Source organism: Anopheles gambiae, chromosome 3 (assembly GCF_943734735.2).
Source record: "Anopheles gambiae chromosome 3, idAnoGambNW_F1_1, whole genome shotgun sequence".
Taxonomy (NCBI): domain Eukaryota; kingdom Metazoa; phylum Arthropoda; class Insecta; order Diptera; family Culicidae; genus Anopheles; species Anopheles gambiae.
In genome coordinates, this window is record NC_064602.1 from 1,092,117 (window position 1) to 1,105,207 (window position 13,091).

The 13,091-nt window shown below is 45.9% G+C and overlaps 1 protein-coding gene across 1 annotated transcript; it reads left to right on the forward strand.

Annotated features, from left to right (window-relative positions):
* The first annotated feature begins 2,345 nt into the window (after positions 1–2,345).
* LOC1278165 (odorant receptor 43a) lies at positions 2,346–4,659 on the forward strand. The gene is given in 5 exon segments (XM_061662148.1): positions 2,346–2,633; positions 2,693–3,210; positions 3,276–3,537; positions 3,607–3,759; positions 3,832–4,659. Coding segments are annotated over 5 exon segments (1,272 nt in total). The 3' UTR covers positions 3,883–4,659.
* The last annotated feature ends 8,432 nt before the right edge of the window (positions 4,660–13,091 follow it).

Genomic DNA, 13,091 nt, shown 5'->3' on the forward strand with positions numbered 1-13,091 from the left:
ACAGCACGGGCAACAGTTTACTATCGCTTTTCCTGCCCAACAGGCACCCAACGCGAAGTGGGGCGCGAACTTACCCTTTGGGTAGAGTTTAAATCACGCATTCTTCAACACGTCACGTTTGGCTGGGGAGTGAAACGAGCAGGAAAAAAGCCCATGCAATATTGAGGCTGATGGTGTGAATTGTCTTCACGTGCAGACACAAACACGTACAAGGCATGCTCTCGAACCGAATGTGGCCGTTGCAAGAGGCCGTTTCCTCCCTTTAAAAATGCTACTCTCACCCTGTACGAGCTTATGGCCATGCGAGCTGCAGCTCATATTTTCAACCCCGTAAAATGTTTACGATCCTGACTCGTTTAATTGAATGTAAAATCTCTTAATAATACGTTTCGCACAGCACACACTCGATGCGCACAGGCCGGTAAGCCGGTCTTGGGGCCGGTTTCGTGCTACAGCACGAGTTGAAACACGAAACATTAAATCCTATCGGTACCATCATCTCTGCCCGCGTGTATGACCGAAGCAAGTAAGCAAGCAACAAAAAACTGGTCCTCCTTGTTGCCTGCCCGCCTGCAAGTGCATGCAGTTCGATTCGGTTTCGGTAATTGAATTATTTTTGCCATTGCTTTCCACACCCATGCAACCCCACCCGTGTTGTGCCCCCCTGTGCCAGTCGCCAGTGCAATCATTCGTTCGCCCAAGCTTCGCCCAAGATCAAAAAGCATCGCGATCGGTCGTAAATCTTTATCGCCTTAAAATCGCACCGTGAAACAAAACGCTCGATTTTGATCTCACTTTCGGGCAGATGGCGAGGAAACGGGTAAAACCTTTTAGCTCTGGCGGAAAGGGGCAAGGTACCGATCTCTGGGAAAAAGTTACAATCAATCCTTTTTCCCCTTTACAATGCAACAACGCAAGCAAATGAAAACAACACCAACACTTGCAAGCCCCATCCTTCTTCGCTCTCTACCAACCGATTCCTAAAAGCCATTAATTTGCACCGAACACCGAACCCATCGGCCCATCCATCCATCGACCAGGGGAAACCAAACCGCATTTGTTCCACGGGGGTAAGGACTGTGCACGACCAGTGTTTCGGTTGTAATTCAATTCCCAAGATTCCATTCTACCATTTTCCAGTAATGTCTATGGTTAAAAGTGAATTTATAAACTATAAATAACATCACAATTAAGCGCACAAAATCCACACAACTTCCCGGTGCCCGGTGCACCGGGAAAGGGCACAAGATGCAGGCATAAAGAGAGCATGAGAAAAGGTTCCCCGTCTCACAGTTGCTCCCTCTCACCATCGTTCCCGTATTCCGGGGCGTTAGTTACACCGATGATAAACGATCTACGGTGGGTCGTAATCGTGAAAATGCCATGAAAAATTGATTTCGATGTAAGGGCCCCGGTCCGGCTCCGGCGTTCCGAATCGGGCCAGTAAAGTGCATTCATGGGTTGCACCACTCAGTGTTCAGCCCTGTCCAACCCTTTCTACAGCGTTGAAGTAATTGTGGAATCCCTTTACGGGAAGGAGTATAAAATTTGCTCCATTCCTTAAAAACGATGCGCCTCCGAGCGATGATGCTTCTAATGCGTAACGCTTCTTGAAAGTTAAATTTGCATTTGCGTCCCGCGTTTTGCGATTGCAACCGGATCTCTCGGGGCGAGAGATCGTGATCGCTCAAATTTGATGCATAACTAAGTGCTTCATTTAGCGGCGTCGATCGTGATGGTGATGAATCATCTCTTCTTTGGGTGGAAAGAATTTTGGCATTTTACTGCATTCGTACGAGGTCTTGCTTTGTGTGGCTGTGTTGCTCGGACGCTTCAAGCACGACACCATATCCAGTAAGCGCAGTGATGATTCTTTCACAAGCGAAGCGAAACGATTAGTCATAAATGTCAATGTGGATAAAGTTTGCAGACGGTGTAATAAATTAGAAGCTCGTCCAGAGGCCTCAATTATGGAATTGATCGATGTCTATTAATCACTACGTAATTTGATTTTATAGATATATTTATTTTAGACTTATTACATGCGCAGTTTTTGTGATACAGTTTAAAATATTATATCTCCAACGTAAACTGTACATATCCTTGATATTATACCTTTATTATTCAAGGATTTATTCATGGCATACCTTCACAAGGCACAAGAAGCAGCAGGTGTGAGTTCAATCTCATAATTAATTTCCGTCTTATCATAAATTCCTTTTCACAAAGGGCTTCTTCTGGACTCCTTAACCTTCTGGAGCCTTCACTAAGGACTCTTTAAAAAAGCAACGCACTCCTCTTGAGCAATCCACTCAGTCTGAACGTGTCCACCCCTGCACTTCACAATGAAAATCTGGGAAAAGTACCTTGAACGTAAGCGCACACTTTACCATGCCAAGTATCAAACCCCTCATCAGCTGTTCGACGCTGCGTGCGACATAGTGATCAAGTGTTTTGCTGTATGCGGTGGCGAAAGGATGAAACCGGGCTACACACGCCGCAATGCACGGTTGATCTTCCTGGTGACGGATCTCATTCTGTATCTGTTCGTAAACCTCTACTCGATCGCGATCGTTTGGGGATCGCTGATGGATGTTGTGTTTTGCTTTGTTACGCTGGGAATCGCTATACAGGTGAGTTGATGAAGTTCTACTTTGAACACTCCATAACTCATCATGGCCCCTCTGCACAGGGTCTAGCAAAGATTGAAGCCTTCACCTGTCCGGAGCTGAACGATCTGCATCTGTACAATGTGGCACGGTTCAAAGCGCCCCCTCGCTTCCCGGAAGTTGACGAGGCACTCTTCCACACCGCCACCATGTGTATGGTGTTTATACGCATATTCGCCGTAGCGTTCTCGATCGTCGCCATTGCCATCTACTCGTACGCCATCCTGATGCCTTTGATCGAGCACGAACTATCGCTCGCATTTGGGTTCTATCTGCCGTTTGTCGATTATCGCACGCCTGTCGGATTTGCCATCAACTGGGTGTATCAGTTTGTGCAGGTGCTGGAAGGATGTATTGGGCTGATGGCGTGCGACTCCTGTCTGCTGGTACTGATCATGAATGCTACCGGTCAGATGGACGTTATCATTGTCTATCTGAAGCAGCTGACGCTACTGATAGATAATAATCACACTGGACAACATGATGAGGAAATTGCAGATATTATAAAAGAAATTGTGCTCAAGCATTTAGAGCACACCAAGTAAGTGGTTGTTGGGCATTGGGTGCTTTTTTCCAGCTGAAATTTGCAACTCGAAACCACTCCAGGTACATGACGGACATGGATAAGCTTCTCAAAAAGCAGTTCTTCATCAACTTTGGATGCATGATTTTCGAGCTCGTTGCATCACTAGCGATCGTTGTTAGGGTAATTAATCATAGGTTAAGATCTTAAAGTGCTTTAAATAACTCTTTTTCTCAACCTTCCACTGAATCTCAGGTTCCTTGGTATCCAGGTATGGCGATCTGTCTGATTTGCACCAATCAACTCTTTATCAACTGTGCATTGGGAACATTCCTATCATCGAAGGTAAGAAGTACTTGTTGGCTATTTCGCTACATTGTATGTCCTCGTTTTTTTCTAATCTCATTCTTCCAGAATGAAAAACTGGTGGAGGAGATCTACAACGTAAACTGGTACGGACTGACGACGAAGCACCAGAAGACACTTCAGCAAATATTGCTCACCTCTCAACATCCTGTGGTACTCTCCGATGGGTTCTCACCTATCGATTTGTTCAACTTTGTAGAGGTAAAATCATTAAATTTTGTTTCGTTTGGGGTCGTTTTTATATTTTTAACTGGTTTTCCTCGCCTTTTTTAGATATACAAGAAGATTTATTCCTATTTAATGGTTTTGCAGAAAGTATCTTAAATACTTGTTATATGAAATTAAAGTTTCCAACATTGTAATAACTTTAAAGCGCTTTAATGCACACAAACACACTGCAAGTCGTTCCAGTTGATCACTTCACAGAAATTCAACCTCGATGGATGTTACGATCCTAATTTATCAATCCCACCAAACCTAACTCCAAACGATAACGAGCCAACGAGGAACGATCTCTCACACCCACAAAACCGAAACGTCTCGGGAACATCCAACATGCTCAAGCATTCCCCATGCTCACGAACAGGAAGCACATAAAACACGGTGCAAAAATCAAACAATCACATGAATCACATGTAACCGCGCCCGTCCTGTGCACTCCACGGCACGCCGGTGAAACGAAACAATACAAACAAAAGTTTAAAGCCCCGAAAGCCGGCCAAACCAGAAATCCATCGAAAACGCCCCAAGTAGAACTTTTCGCCTCCTCTACCCCTCGGGGAGGAATAAAATCATAATCTCACTCGATTCCCGACAAACCACCGCACCGTCGTCAACGCCGCCACCAGCCACGATCGCAGCATCGCCGAAAGGGGAACATGGAACGATGGAACAAACGATACGGCACAATCAACAGTTTCACCACGGCCATTCTGCTGGCTGATTATATGCTTAAAGTATTAGTTCATAATAAATTTGACCGAGGCTTGAAATCGGGTCGAATATTGAATCCGCGGTAAAGCAACGGAACAGCGCACAGAGAAACGGAAGAAGAATAAAGCGTTGACCCGCAGCGTTGGCCCCTGCAATTAACATGAATGAATGGGAAATCATAATTTCGCGCGAGTTTTGCGCCACGCCACGCGTCACATTTCGCGCTCGGCCCGGAAACCCGTTCCTATGCCCCGATAAAACTCGAGAATAGTTCCCCTATATTCTCCATTCTACCTTGTGTCATTCCTCTGCGTCTGTATTTCCCTTTTTTGACGAACATTTTGCCCACCGCTGGAAAAAGCATTGGGCCAACGTCAAACGTGAACCGTTTCACGCCGGACAATAAATTAGCCATCTGTTGGAGAGAGGGGTGGGGTGGCAACAGCAAACCCGCGGCTCCCAAAAACTCGACCCCGACTAATAATTATCCTATCGCTAAATCAAAAGCTGTTATCGCCGCTGTCCAAACGCGCCCGATGAGCAGTTCAAAATTGGAAAATAATTTATGAATTAGATCGGTCTCGGGCCCGTGCACGCACACACAGCAGCAGCAGCTGCAGCAGCTCGAAAGGGTAGCAGTGCAGGCTGCTGGCCCAGTGATCGTGACACACACCTTTCTCTCGCTTCCGTTTTATGGCTCATAAAACGGATCCGAACGACCGTGTTATCTGGATGGTTTCATATTAAACCCGGCAATACCGGCACAGTTCACTGTGTTTGTGTGGTGTGAGTTGAGGTTCGTGACTTTAAACATTTTCTGCTTTAAATGCAATTATTAATTTCGGGTTTTAACGATGCATTTAAACGTTCATAGACATTCCTCGTCAACGTGTATTAGTTTTAATTAATTCTAGCGCCTAAAAGTATGCAATACGCTCAGCAAACTCTTCTTAATACGACAGTTGAGCTACAAACTGTTACAAAACGCACAGCAAAACTTCTGTTGCCCATCTGTGACACATCCCTTCATCCTATTTACACATCAACAGGCTCACACACACTCACACTCTTTCAGGGATCTTTCACCAAACGAACCCACCATACCGGAACCCACACAGCTTTCACACGAGCGCAATTCTTCTCGGATAATAAATCGGTGTTGCTGCACCGACGGGTGTGAAAGAATGCACCATCCGGCACACAAAAACAAGACATAAAGTCAGCTCGGCTAAAGGGAGAGGTGTTGGGTTCCCTTTCCCTCTACCAAACCAGAGCCGTCTCTGGACACATTCCGGGCACGACCCATTGTTGTTATCGGTGAGAACGACACTCGTGAGAATAATGAAGCAATTTTATGCAACAAACCATGGCGACCATGGCGCAAAGCTTCGCCAACCGGCCACTACCGACCAGGCGAAAGAGCTGTTGTGTCCCGCTTTTGTGTGGTCAGATTGGTGTGACACTGGTGTTGATGATGACGTCGAGTGGAATCAACCCATCCAGTTGAGCTGCAGCCTGACGATGCCGGGTTTGGCCCTTCAGGTTCGGGTGCTTTGTGGTTTTCCAAGGGAGGGGAAAATGGTTTTGCTCCGGCCAGATCCCCAGGAAATCGTTAAGGAAAACCGCGACATTGGTACTGCAAATAGGACGAAACAATTTCGGAGTGCAGCGTGTACAAATAAAGCCTCTAAATAGCTCTCAAGGATGTTGAGGTTTTCGGGTGGTGGCTGTGGTTTGCTGTTCAATGGTTGCTGGGAAATGGTCACAAGATCAAGTTGAATTGACCTCAAATTAAGCGAATTTAAAGCTAAAAAAGTGTGCTGTAATTTAAGCTTTCATATCTGCATCCCTCACCCAAAACTTCTTCCCTCTAATAGCTGCTCTAATTAAATCATCTCAACACTGACCCAATTCCCTCACGCACGCTGGATTTAGTGATTGGCTTTATGTCTTTTTATTTACTACCGACGAACGCATTGCTTCACCCATCTGAAAAGCCTCCCGAAAAATGGTCCCCAAAAGATGGCAACTATCAAACCGCCTCAAAGATACAGCAATGCGTTAACCGAACCGCCGTGTGCACCGAACAGCACACATTGGCGTGGGCCAAACTTTGTCATTTACTTTATTGATTATTTAGTGTCCATAAAACCGGAAGCGCCGGCGACGTTTGGTGCGTCACTTTGATTACTCTTGCGTCGCCCCTTTGTGCAGGCCAGCCCATCCGCACCAGCGCACCGTCCAATGTTAGGGTTAATCGCAGCTCCAAAGACAACTTACCAGGCTCAACTGGCCATGACTTCAGTGAGCAGTGGAGACGAAGCGGGTGGAGTTTGTTGGAAATCGATAGCGCTGACATTGATGGACAGTTTGGGGCACTCTCTCGCGCGGTCACATACATTGTGTTGATTGCACGCGAAAGTTGGCACACATTTTACGACCCGCTTTACGAAAAGTTGGCCACCACCACCACCACCACCGAAAAGGTGCTGGCCATGGTGTGGAAGTGTTATATGTAACTTTAATTTACTTTACGCGACCGCGTGTGCGTTCCAGATTAGGTGTCGATGCGCCTGTAAAGATAGTAAAAAGTTATCGTGTACGATCGGGGTGGGGTCGTTTTATGATCACCCGCAAAAGTGTTTCCCTTTGGAAAAGGGATGTCTTGTGGGTTTTTTGGTGTTGCTTTAAGTTGAAGCTTTGGACTACAACTTTGCATACATTCAGGGGAGCATGGATTTCTGACAGCGGATAAAGTCATGAAGGTTCAACGACTCTAAAGGATTCAGCTGTCAAACCAAACAATTCTGGCAGCTTTATGATCTTGAATCCTTCCCTGTCGAGGATAATTTGTCGTAAAATTGGAAACAAACATCCCTTCAGACTAATCCCCACGCACGCTGTCAACCAGAAGCCACCGCTGACAGAATGTAAAGATAAATAAAACGATTAAAAGTTACAACTCTGCTCTGGTCGCTCGCTGTAATTCAATATCACAAGCAATTGATCAGCAATTTACGACACCCACTAAACAGAGAAGCGACGGGACTGGATGGACGGAAAAGTGCCACCGGGAACTGCGACTGTTTACGCTCCCGGTGCAACCCATTAACTTCTCTACCGCTACTTCATAATTGATGGACCACCCGCACACCCCACCGTCCAACCCTACCGACCACTGCACCATGCGTATTGTGTCGTAAAATGTTGTCCCGGGGATTCTTTGTGCAAACGCAATAGCACAGGAAAGTCCGCGACATCATACATCATGTAACGGAGCGTCTGCATCTGTCTGTGCGCCATGTGTGCATTCTCATTGTGGTTCTGTAAAGATGCTGTAAGTCTGTCGCGTCGCCCACTCCCTGAAGATTCCAATTTTAATGGTTTGTTTAGTTCAATTTCCAACCTTCCAAAACTGAACCGAAAAAATCGATAATCTCGATCTCGCGCTGTGTGTGCGTCTCCGCGTTCACTCGCTCGCCGTTCGCCTTCTAATATCGGGGCAGCATTAACGACGCCGCCTCTGTAGATACGGACGTCCATTTTCCGCGCGACCAGGACCAGGTTTTGCCATCGGAATCGGGGGCCGTCAAACGAATGGCTTCTGTCTGGCCGTCTGGCCAGTGTACGTGCGTGCGTGCGTGCATGTGCGTGCTGTCTGTGTCCTTATGCGTCTCGCCGGTAGTACGCCGGTAGTGACGCTGTGATGCGATGATGCGAGTTCGAACAGACATGTCTTCGGCGCGGCAACGATCGAAATCGTTGTAACAGAGCTGTGTGTGCGGTCTCATAAATCGACGAACATGAGCAGGGAATTAAATACGCACACACACACACACAGACGTCTGTACACCAGCATCCGCTCTGGGGCGTTTTAGCTCACATATTAGTGAAACTTTCACTACTTTATTGTCAATTTCTGTGTACACTGCAGCAGTAGTACCAGCAGCAGCTTTCCTCTTATATCCTCACAACCAAAGTGCTGATGTCATGGGCTGGATGGGGGGGGGGGGGGGGGGGTTGGGAAATCTAGGATTGCTTCTAAGAACCAGTTCAGGATATTAACTAACTGCGTTCCCCGAAATGGACATTCCGTAGCAGTAGCAGTAGCATTCTATTCATTGCGGTAATGCCACACACACACAATAAGATCGTTGGGAACTTATACAGCTTTCGTACCTCTCGGCGAACGGTTTCGCCTTAAAATTTCCAAGGGATTTTCCCATCAAACACACACACACAGCTTATCCAGTAACTATTACTACAAAATCCGAGGGATTGCAAAAAGAGGGAGGGTTGCGAAACACTATCCTTCCGGTTACATAGCGGGAAAGTGGATCGGTGCCAAAAATCCAACAACTTCAACGAGTGATTGGTGGTGTTGTTTTATTTTCATTCCTTTTAAGGGGGTATGGTTGGAAGGGGATGGCGTGCGAGAAAACCTCACCATTTGCCAGTAACTTACCGGAGGGGATAAGGGAATGGATGGATGAAGAATCCGCCCTTTTATCTAGGCCACTACTGCATTGTCCGGTGCTGCGGAGATACCGGGAAACTTATAATCCTTTTTCCCTTTGGAGCACGCACTATCATTGAAACACAACACCCCGAACAAGCAGTGGCTACAATTAAATAGCAAACTGTTTTGTGCTGAGGATCCCGTTCGTCCGTCCGTCCGTCCGTACGTTCGTTCGTGGGCCTATGTCATCGATCTTTGCCATTCTTTCTTTTCGGGATAACCGTTTTTCCAGGAAACCAATCAATCGACGAAAAGTGTGAAGTTGTAGCTGGTGCAGAGGTTTAGCTTTCCTAGAAGTAAATGGCATATCTCCAAGAATTCGTTTATCGTAGTCCTGGGATCGCTATCCAATAATTGAAGGCCCAATTCGATGGAACTAAAACCACTAAAACACCTGCTCTTGTCTTGTCTCGTGTCCTTGGAGCTCACATCCATATCGCTCAGCTATCGATCGGCTTACCAGCTTCCAAGCCAGCCGACTCGACTTTCTCTTTAAAATGCTAACTTCCACCCTGGAAACTGCATTCAGAACATCAGTTGCATCGATTTGCTCGTGCTCGAAGCGAATTACTTCTGGCTGTCCATAAATAAGTCCATAATTTATCTCCCATCTGGGGATGGCCAAAAGTAAGCTGTATGCTTCACACGGATAACTCTCCTTCCGGTCGATCAGAGACAGCAGGAAAAGGACGATCGAAGGAAAAGCCCAAAATGCCTCTCTCAATGAGCCTGGCTGGAATGTCTGCAAATGTCTCCAAGGTCTCCTTTGCCGCCAGTCCCAATGGTGCGGTAAAGCGCTTCATGCAACAAATCCGTCCCGAAGATGGATTTGCTTCGTGTTTAATTAATTATCCGGTTACATCTGTGAAACATCTCCGCCGCTGTGGTACCAACCGAACCCATCGATATACGATTGGGCATGTTAACAAACGACACTTACACAACTCTCGGTCTCCAACGTTCAATCCCTTGCAATCGATTATTGTACACCTGCTGTTAAAATATTCATCCTAAAAGGGTGTCCCGAGTACAACGCAAATAAAGCAAATGGGGAGACAGAGCAAGGAAACAGACCCATGGACATCCTTTTCTTTTGCCACCGATGTCTTTTTTTCTTTCTTCTGTTTCCTCAACTGACCACTTTCGGGAGCATTGGGTCAACCAAAAGGACAACTCCTTCGCCTTAGCTCGTTGGACGTGCTTTATGCAATTCCTCGCCCCCTTTTTGTCTCTCTCCCTCTCACACTCGGAACTCCCTGTCGCATTTGGAGTGCGCGAACAATTAATCATTTTCCAACCGGCCCTCAGCCCGCAACACTACAAACCCCGGTCCGACATAATTGTGGTGCTCTTGTAATAATGGTAATTTGCGCGAAACATTTATCATTCTTTGCTAAAAGAGGGAGAGGGAGAGAGGACGAAGAAGAAGAGATGGAAGAAAAAGCACTCCTCGCTGACGTCCTCTGCCGGCCGTGGTCGTGGACGCAGAAAGGATGCAAATACAGGACGGACAAGAGAGCAATGAAAATGTGGACCGTTTCTTTCTTTTTTTGCTTCAACCTCAAAGCCGCTTTATTTTATCCTTCTTCTATTGTAGCTGTGTGTGGGCCCACGTCTTGTGCGGATCGTGAGAAGAGTGTGTAGGCCACTCTGTAGACCACATACACAGCGCCGCTTCGTTTGCAAGTCTCCACACAAACCGTTCCCCAAATCAATCTTTTCATCTCGTTTTTTCCATTTCCACCGCCTAAACGGTCTTTCTCCCTCTCCACTCCCACCAAAGGAAGGTGCCAAAAGCACGCACAACCCAACCACAAATTGTCATCGCCCATTAAATGTCCCTACAGCAAAACGACGATTATCTTATGGGGTCGATGGTGAGTTATTGGTTTCGCAAAAGTGGAATATTCGGAGGCGCAAAGATACATTACAGCTCTCGCCACCATATCGCACAAAGTACCGAAATGGAATGGATGAAATGTGGTGAGAATTAGGTTGCATATTTGCTCCTCAGAAGCCAGTTGTAGGAAAGTTGTAGAAGAAGGCCCAGTTACGCCTGTTTCGCATATGCGTTCCGTGAGCGAGAACAAAATTAATAGAGACGGACAGTATTGAACGATGAGCTGAGTCATTCATATGAATGGACTTATCTTTTGCATATTTTGTTCTGCTTTATGTTTCTTACTCATGGACTTTGTGCTTGTTAATTTGTAGCTAATTCTAAGCCTTCGAAAAAAGTTTAAGTTTGTGTGGCTAGATCATTTAAATCCGCTTTACAGTTTTCAGCTAAATAACTAAATGAATCTATTAAACATCAAAGACATTGATGGCATTTTGAAAAAAGGAAATAATTGACAAATGTATAAATATAAAGCCTAATAAGTCAAATTTAGACAACAAGGTATTAAACTGGCTAGAGTCAACATAAATGTCCCTCCTAGAGTGTTCCGTAACTACAGACTAATAAGAACTGACCTTACAAGACGTGCATACAGCGAGAACGACCCAATGACTGCGATGGCCCGTAAATTTAATCAGCGTTACATTTCATTTGACTGGCACCTACCTACTAGATTTTGTTGATCCGTTTTGTCATTGTACACTGCGTTAGTTATTTAAGTTTTAGTTTTAATTCAGTGATAAGGCCGCTTGTTTGGCCAATCACTTAATACAATAAACAACAACAACAACAAAAGAGCAATAGATTAGGGAAGATGAACAGGTAAAATAAATGTAACATTCGTGAGTAACAATACTGAAACACTGAATGAAAACACAATAAGCGATACCGATAAGAGAAAACTAAATATTCGCTAAAACACTCACACGAACTTGTGAATCATTGCCCAACTCCTAATGATCTTTATAGCATTGAGCTAGTTAATTTTGTATATTGTATAATAAAATAAATGTTATAAATAAAGGTATAAATTATCACACTCCTTCTCAATTCCTTCATTGTCCTCGAACACAGTACCTACCCCTGCACAACCTCATCACACTCAATACTGCATCAAACGCCGATAGTGCATCCTCCGCAATGCACGACCCCACCGCGCATCCGAATAAACAGGGGGGGGGGGGGATGAAACCAGGAGGGAAACCCTGAAGCCACCGGAACAAAACCATCGTCCCACCTTTCGCCACCGACTCGTCAAGATCAATATCATCGGAAAGCCAAGCAAACCAGTAGAGTGTAGAGTGCAAAGTAGTTTGCCGTGTTCCAGTTCCAGTTTTCCACAATCTTCAACAGGCACCCCATCTCCTGCAAGTGCCGCTAGCGACATCATCGCACAGACACACACACACACGCCCAAGTTCCACCGCAATGGGATCGACCGGGGCACTGGGGTATGCGCAATTCCAAAAACCCTTACCCGAAAAGAAACAAGCCCCCAAACCGGCGGCCGGCAAGAGACGCGGCTAAAGAGACAATCTTCTTCTAAGACTTCAGCGTGGAAGACCTCTCCCTCCGTGGACGCCCCATGTCAGTCCCGCCCAACGGACTCTCTCACACACACACATACACACATACAGAGCCTGCCGAGGCAGACGGGCACGATGATAAATAATATACCGCGCTTTTTTGGCAAATAGTCCCAGACGAAAAGAGATAAAATATTATAGAAATAGAACTAATGTGGCGCCGCGGTTCTTGTCTGTTTGTGCGAATACGGAGGGGGGAGGTTTATCTGCGTACTACTACTACGATCTGGTGGGTAATACTACTACTACTACTACTACTACTGCCACACTACCTTACCTTTCGGTACAGAGAGGGTCTCGGGAAGAGGCAATCATTTTTGGAGGTCCAATTCCTCCACTTTGGCGTTCGGCGGCAAGTGTTTGTTCGTCCTCGTGGTCTTACGCATGGAGCCGGTTGGATGCGATTGTGTCTTCTTGCCATTTTCCTTCGTTATATGTCAACGTTCTAACTTATTTGAGAATTGAATTTAAGAACAATGTTATGAAAGATTCAAAGATTTCAAAAGCTACAACAGTAATTAAATCAAAATTTCAGTTCGTTTATTATACGCAATCATCTGTAACAAATGCGTACTCCACGCTCCAAGCCATCCGC